Genomic DNA, 7,500 nt, shown 5'->3' on the forward strand with positions numbered 1-7,500 from the left:
CTCTATGTGACTTTATGGTAGCATAAGATAATTTTGTATAAGCTTGCAATGCTTGAGGCATTAACAAACTCTCCATATGATTGGAAGAGATAACCAACTGAAGGAGGACTGACTCAAGAACAAGGTTATGGCTTCACTAAAGCCAGATTAAGTCCCATCCCGATGGAGGAAAGACTCATTTTAAGTGCTTTGTTCAAGGAAAACATGATTGAATCTTGTTGCCATCAAATGATGAAGAAAGTGTTTCGTTCCTGCTCCTTTATAGAATACCGGAAGCGAGGAAGCCAAATGAAATATCGATTTCCGATGACTTACAAATATAAAAATATTTAATTGTGATGGACTTATGCGAAGGAGCCAAATGATAAAAGAATTGAATTGTCATAACCTACAAATATAAAAATATTGAATTGTCATAACCTACAAATATAAAAATATTGAATTTTCGGTGAGGGACCAGGGTCCATGACTTTGTTATGGCATGAATCTGCATTTTCTCAAATCGACAAAAATTTACATCGCACTCACACCGGATCCTTATAAAACCATTAAAGTTTACCCAAGGATTTTAAACAAATTATGAATGTATTCCCAAATTTATCAGAGATCAACGCATGCATTTTTCAAACGCATAATAATAGAAGAAAAGAAAATGAAAATGAAAACAAAACAACAAAACAAAAAAAACCAACTACTTGAATAAATACTTCATTAAATTCGGCATGCTTGAGATATGACAAAAGGTCCAATATCGTTTAACGACTCGAGCAATGTGGTGAAGTCTAATGTAACAATCTTACATTATTTTTATCGACAAATAGCAATAAATCATCCTAATAATCTTCCATACGCTAATGAGGTCAAAACTCCTCTAGCGATCTTAGATTCATTCTAGTTGAAAATAATTAATATTATTTTGTATTAATGGAGAAATGGTTACACAAGTTGTAACGTATCTCCTTAGTTTAGGATTTGTTCCTAGAGTTTAGGAGTTTGGTTGCAACTTCCTGATATTTAGTAATTTACTTAATGATGTAATTACTCATTTGATGCATGTAGAGTGTACGGAGAGAGTTCTCTTTGTTTGAGTGCAGTCTCCAGGTGCAGTACTCACCTGTGAGTTGCAACTCCTTCTTTTTCAATTCAAGCCTGATTTTTTATCTTGGAATCAGAGCATAGAGTAGGGACAACCTTAATTTTTTTTTTAGGATGCATCATTGATTACATAACTATAGTGGCGGTAGGAGTGTACAGAAGCATTCGTAGAATCAGGTGGACTGCAGTAACACCTGAAGCACACGTCTCAGATGACTGATCATCTCTGAGCGCAAGAAAGGGTTGGTGCGGTTTCGTCGCGAACAGTCGCACCATTTTTTAGCAGAAAGAAGGGTTGGCGCGGTTTATTAAGGAACAGTCACACCATTTGGCGCGGTTTTGATAGTGATAATCGCACCAGCGTGCCAGAAATTCCCATTGGTGCAGAAAAGCAAGGATTAATCACGCCAATTTCGTAAGATGCGTCGATTTTGTTTCTGGCACGGATCTTTAGCCGTCGAGAAGTGCCAGCCTCTTTCTCTTTGGAAAATCTGCAATTTTTTTGCAGATCGGCCTTGCCCGGTGGTGGCACTTTGAAATTTCAGATCTGCTCGGTGGCAGCAAATCGGATTTTCCCGGTGGTGGCGCATTGAAATTTCAGATCTACTGGGTGGCATCAGATTAGATTTGCCCGGTGGTGGCACATTGGAGTTCCTGATCTGCGTGGTGGAAGCAGATCGGATTTGCCCGGTGGTGGCACATTGGAGTTCCTGATCTGCTCGGTGGCAACAGATCGGATTTTCCCAGTGGTGGCGCATTCGAGTTCCTGATCTATTCGGTGGCAGTAGATTGGATTTGCCCGGTGGTGGCGCATTGGAGTTCCTGATCTGTTCAGTGGCAGCAGATCAGATTTCCCTGGTGGTGGCGCATTGGAGTTCCTGATCTATTTGGTGGCAGCAGATTCGATTTGCCCGGTGGTGGCGCATTGGAGTTCCTGATCTGTATGGTGGCAGCAGATCGAACTCGCCCGATGGTGGCTGATTGAAGATTTATTCATCAGAGGATCAGAAATTTTATCAGTCCAATATGAATAACAGTGATGAGTACTCTTTTAAGCTAGAAAATCCATGGTCTATTATCAGGTCAGTGGATTATTTGCTCAAGGAGCAGTGGCTACTATTTATTTTGATAGGAATCGCCATCGCATCGACTTTCTTTATCCTTTAGCCTGGTTTTTTGGCTTCTAATGTTAATGAAAATGGAAGTTTTGTGCCCGACAAACCTCATCGGGTTGTTTATGAGACTCCTGTTTCTCGGTTTGCTCAGCATCATTCGGGTTCGATGGTGAATTCGGGGGCTAAAGTGCTCCTAGGTTTGAAGAGAAATTCCCTGCGAGTTGTCGTGACAGGTGGAGCTGGATTTGTTGGTAGTCATCTAGTTGACAGGCTCATGGCAAGAGGCGACAGTGTTATTGTTATCGACAATTTCTCCACAGGAAGGAAGGAGAATGTTTTGCATCATTTTGGCAATCCGAGGTTTGAACGGATAAGGCATGATGTTGTGGAACCCTTATTGTTGGAGGTTGATCAGATCTACCATTTGGCTTGCCCCGCTTCCCCTGTGCATTACAAACACAATCATGTGAAGACTATCAAAACTAATGTTATGGGAACCTTGAACATGCTCGGACTTGCCAAGCGTGTTGGGGCACGTTTTTTGCTTACAGGTACTAGTGAGGTTTATGGAGATCCTCTTGAACATCCTCAAACTGAAGCTTACTGGGGCAATGTTAATCCCATCAGAGTCCGCAGTTGCTATGATGAGGGTAAGAGAACAACCGAAACTCTGACTATGGATTATCACAGGGGAGCAAATGTTGAGTTTTGGATTGCTCAAATTTTCAATACATACAGTCCATGAATGTGCCTTGATGATGGTCGGGTTGTAAGTAATTTTGTTGCTCAGGCTTTGTGCAAGGAGCCTTTGACAGTCTATGGAGATGGGAAACAGACACGGAGTTTCTAGTTCGTTTCTGATCTGGTTGAAGGCCTTATGCGACTTATGGAGGACGAACATGCTGGTCCTTTCAATCTTAGGAATCCTGGGGAATTTACAATGTTAGAACTAGAACAGGTTGAAGAAGGAAAGGATGACTCTAACAGTGATTGGCACATTTCCATTGCTAATGGAAGAAAACAGTGAGGAAAATGAAGAGCAGGAGTAGAAACAAGAAGAAGAAGTAACAGACAATGTAATCAATGATACAAGCCCAGAAAAGGCTGAAATAGACAGATTTGAGGTAAGTCCCCTACCAAGGAGATCAAGTAGGAAGACTCGATTACCTTCTAAATTGAAAGACTATGCATTAATGTCAAAGATTTTAAACATTGTAGAACCTGCAAATTATGAGGAAGCAAGTAAATCTGATGCATGGAGGGCTGCAATGTATGAGGAAATAGAATCAATAAACAGAAACCATACTAGGGATTTGGTTGAATTGCCTGAAGGTAAAACCCCCATAGGATGCAAATCGTTGTATAAACCAAAAGTAAATGCAGATGGGAGTATAGAGAAACTTAAAGCTAGACTGGTAGCAAAGGGTTACTCACAGCAAGAGGGAATAAATTTCGATGACACCTTTGCTCTTGTAGCCAAATTAAACACCATTAGAATGCTAATTTCCTTAGCAACAAAACATAAATGGCAGCTACACCAGCTAGATGTTAAGTCTACATTTCTGAATGGTGACTTGAAGGAAGAAATTTATTTAGTACAGCCTGAAGGTTTTGTGAAAAAGGGACAGGAACAGCTTGTGTGTAAATTGAAAAAGGCACTTTATGGTTTAAAACAGGCACCCAGGTCGTGGTATGAGAAAAATGACTCATTTTTTGTACAACATGGCTTTCATAGGAGCTTGAATGATCCAAATCTGTATACCAAGTTTAATAAACAGAGGCAAATTATTTTGATTTCTTTGTATATAGATGATATGACCATAATAGGTGATGTAGGAGCATCCAGCACCCTTAGTCGAAGGGAGGAATCCAAGCGGAGCGAAGAGGAGGACGTGGACCAGCTGAGCTGAAAGAAGGGAGAAAAACAGGGAAAATATGCTTTAAAGCAGTTAAAACAGATTTAAAGAGAGAATGGATAAGTCTCGAAGACTTTTAATGTAATCTGCCATGTGTCATGAGCATGCATGCATGCATAGAGAGCTTTCAGGCTTTTGGTTTGAGGGTTGATCAGATCCTTCTGATTTGATCCAACAATACTTCATATATATATATATATATATATATATATATATATATATATATATATATATATATATATATATATATGTATGTTGAACATGCGTGTTCAGAGAAAGAAAAAAGAGAATAGATAGAAGAGAGCGAGAACAGTATGTTCACGATGTAGTCGAGTGGGAACTTGTCTCTAAGGATGAAATGCCTTAGTTTATAATTGTTCTATATATAATAATAGCTACATGTGTTTAAGTGTTGAAACTGTGCCTTCATGTGTCTTTGGTTTTCCTATGTATCAGAATTAATGGTTTCTGTTAATATATATATGCATGTAGTAGACAGTTTATTTTACTGTGTATTGAAAGTGTTGAATTCCCTTATTGTTTCCCACATGATGCTTGATTGAGGACTTCATGGCCGATTCCTTTTTATTTCAGCATATGCAGGCTTCATAAGCTATCTTATAAAATATTGTGGCTATTCTGTTTACACAGAGGATTCATGCATTTTCCTTAAGCGGAACAATGGGCGGACGTGAAGCATTATAAATATTGGTTCTTACCCTTATCGGGTCTGAAACCAATATCGCATCAGAGAGGGCCTTTTAAACTCTGAACTGAGCGCTTCGATATCCCGGAGCCAATATTTTATATAGTGCAACCTAAAGGAGTTTTGGGTCCGCAAAGGCTTAGACTGTACGCTCAAATAACCGGATCTAAAATATTATAAAGAGCAGTTTGAAGGGGGCGTCGGTCCGCAAACCCATTTCATTATAAACCGCCGATAGGGAACCACCGATAGGCCGGACCCGAAATCCATATATAAGGGAGCATAAGATGTGTTGGGTCCGCGGGTTGTATTGGAGGCATTGGTGCTTTGGAGATCTGCCGATAGCGATGGCAATAATGCGATGAACTAATCGGAGATCGGCTGTCGGGCATATCGGCAATCGGCCCATCGGAAGGTTGTAGCGATCGGAGGTTGGAGTCGCCGATCGTGATCAGCCATTGGAAGGGTGACAGTGCTCCAGACCCGCCAATTTATAAACGCACCCGTATAAGATTGAAATCCGTGTACATGGGTTTCCTGTATATTGTGTTATGTGTGGTCGCGGGGATTTAAGACCTAATGCTGATAGTGTAAAGCCTCCGATGGATGGGGAAAAGGTCCTGATAGTTAAGAATGCCGATAGTGTGATATGGTGGCTCCGATTCAAAAGTAAGTCCATGGTTAAGAGCGTAAAGCCTAAAGAACACTTCCGATAGGCTTTGTGGGCCATAACCCACAGGCCTTAGGATCGACTTATTTGGGAATTGGGATTTTGGATTAACCCCCAAAATCTCATTTCATCAAGTGGTATCGGAGTAGGGAAAGTTTCCTGCGAGGAGAAGGATTCCAGAGAGAAAGAAGAAGAAGCAAGAGGTACAGTTGTGCTAAAGCTGGAGAGTTTGTGGTCTTACTGTCATGCAGATGGCGGCAGCGGAAGGTGAGAAGATTTGCAACAACTTAGAGCAAGGTGTGCTCAATTGGTTCCAGAGAAGAGAACTAGAAGGATGCCAAAAGACCGAGTGCGGAGGGCTTGGTGAGGTATCGTGTAAGAGAGGAGACTATTACTACAGAGGTTGGTTGCAGCTCACAAAGATCATAAAAGCAGTTCCACTGAAGATATGCAGTGGGTAGAATTGCTAAGGACAAGGAGAAGGATATGACCAGGAGGTCATAAATTTTTGTGCCTCGGGAGTCTGATGCAGGAGCATCCAGCACCCTTAGAGAAAGGGAGGAATCCAAAGCGGAGCAAGGAGGACATGGACCAGCGGAGCTGAATAAAGGGAGAAAAACAAGGGAAAATCTGCTTTAAAGCAGTTAAAGCAAAATTTAAAGAGAGAATAGATAAGTCTCGAAGAATTTTAGTGTAATCTTCCATGTGTCATGATCATGCATGTACCGAGAGCTTTAGTGCTTTTGTAAGAGGAAAGCAGGGAGAATCTGATCAGATCTTTGAAGTGATCTGATCCAATACTTCTTATATATGTGTGTGTGTCGAACCTGCACGTTCAAGAGGAGAGACAGAGGGATATAGATAAGAGTGTGAGAACAGTATGTTCACGATGTAGTCGAGTGGGAACTTGTCTCTAAGGCTGAAATGCCTTAGTTTCTAATTGTTCTGTATATAATAATACCTACATGTGTTTAAGTGTTGAAACTGTGCCTTCATGTGTCTTTGGTTTTCCTGTGCATCGGAATTAATGGTTTCTGTTAATATATATATGCATGTAGTAGACAGTTTATTTTACTGTGTATTGAAAGTGTTGAATTCCCTTATTGTTTCCTGCATGATGCTTGATTGAGGACTTCATGGCTGATTCCATTTTATTTCAGCATATGCAGGCTTCATAAGCTATCTTATAAAATATTGTGGCTATTCTGTTTACACAGAGGATTCATGCATTTTCCTTAAGCGGAATAGTGGGCGGACGTGAAGCATTATAAATATTGGTTCTTACCCTTATCGGGTCCGAAACCAATATCGCATCGGAGAGGGCCTTTTAAAATCTTAACTGAGCGCTTCGATATCCTGGAGCCAAAATGTTATATAGTGCAGCCTAAAGGAGTGTCGGGTCCGCAAAGGCTTAGACTGTACGCTCAAATAACTGGATCCGAAATATTATAAAGAGCAGTTTGAAGGGGCCGTCGGGTCCGCAGACCCATTTCATTATAAACCGTCGATAGGGAACCATCGATAGGCCGGACCCGAAATCCATATATAAGGGAGCATAAGATGTGTCAGGTCCGTGGGGTGTATTGGAGGCATTGGTGCTTTGGAGATCCGTCGATAGCGATGGCGATAGTGCGATGAACTAATCGCCAATCGGCTATCGGGCATATCGGCGATCGGCCCATCAGAAGGTTGTAGCGATCGAAGGTTGGAGTCGCCGATCGGCGATCGGCCATCGGAAGGGTGACAGCGCTCCGAACCCGCCGATTTATAAACGCACCCGTATAAGATTGAAATCCATGTACATGGCTTTCCTGTATATTGTGTTATGTGTGGTCGCGGGGATTTAAGACCTAATGCTGATAGTGTAAGGCCTCCGATGGATGGGGAAAATCTCCCGATAGTTAAGAATTCTGATAGTGTGATATGGTGGCTCCGATTCAAAAGTAAGTCCATGGTTAAGAGCGTAAAGCCTAAAGAACGCTTCTGATAGGCTTTGTG

General features: G+C 41.3%; 1 protein-coding gene across 1 annotated transcript; it reads left to right on the forward strand.

The window, feature by feature from the left end:
• The first annotated feature begins 2,361 nt into the window (after positions 1-2,361).
• On the forward strand, positions 2,362-3,166 carry LOC149211604 (UDP-glucuronic acid decarboxylase 2-like). The gene has a single exon (XM_089390467.1). It carries the CDS (start codon positions 2,377-2,379, stop codon positions 2,953-2,955), a length of 579 nt encoding a protein of 192 aa, XP_089246593.1. The 5' UTR covers positions 2,362-2,376; the 3' UTR covers positions 2,956-3,166.
• Positions 3,167-7,500: the final 4,334 nt, after the last annotated feature.

Source organism: Pinus tabuliformis, chromosome 1_1, assembly GCF_031772625.1.
Source record: "Pinus tabuliformis cultivar Carrire ecotype Pingquan chromosome 1_1, CPIR1, whole genome shotgun sequence".
NCBI lineage: Eukaryota > Viridiplantae > Streptophyta > Pinopsida > Pinales > Pinaceae > Pinus > Pinus tabuliformis.

Bases quoted from the DNA above. Each gene is read 5' to 3' on its own strand.
- LOC149211604 (XM_089390467.1), top strand. From the start codon at position 2,377: ATGGTGAATTCGGGGGCTAAAGTGCTCCTAGGTTTGAAGAGAAATTCC.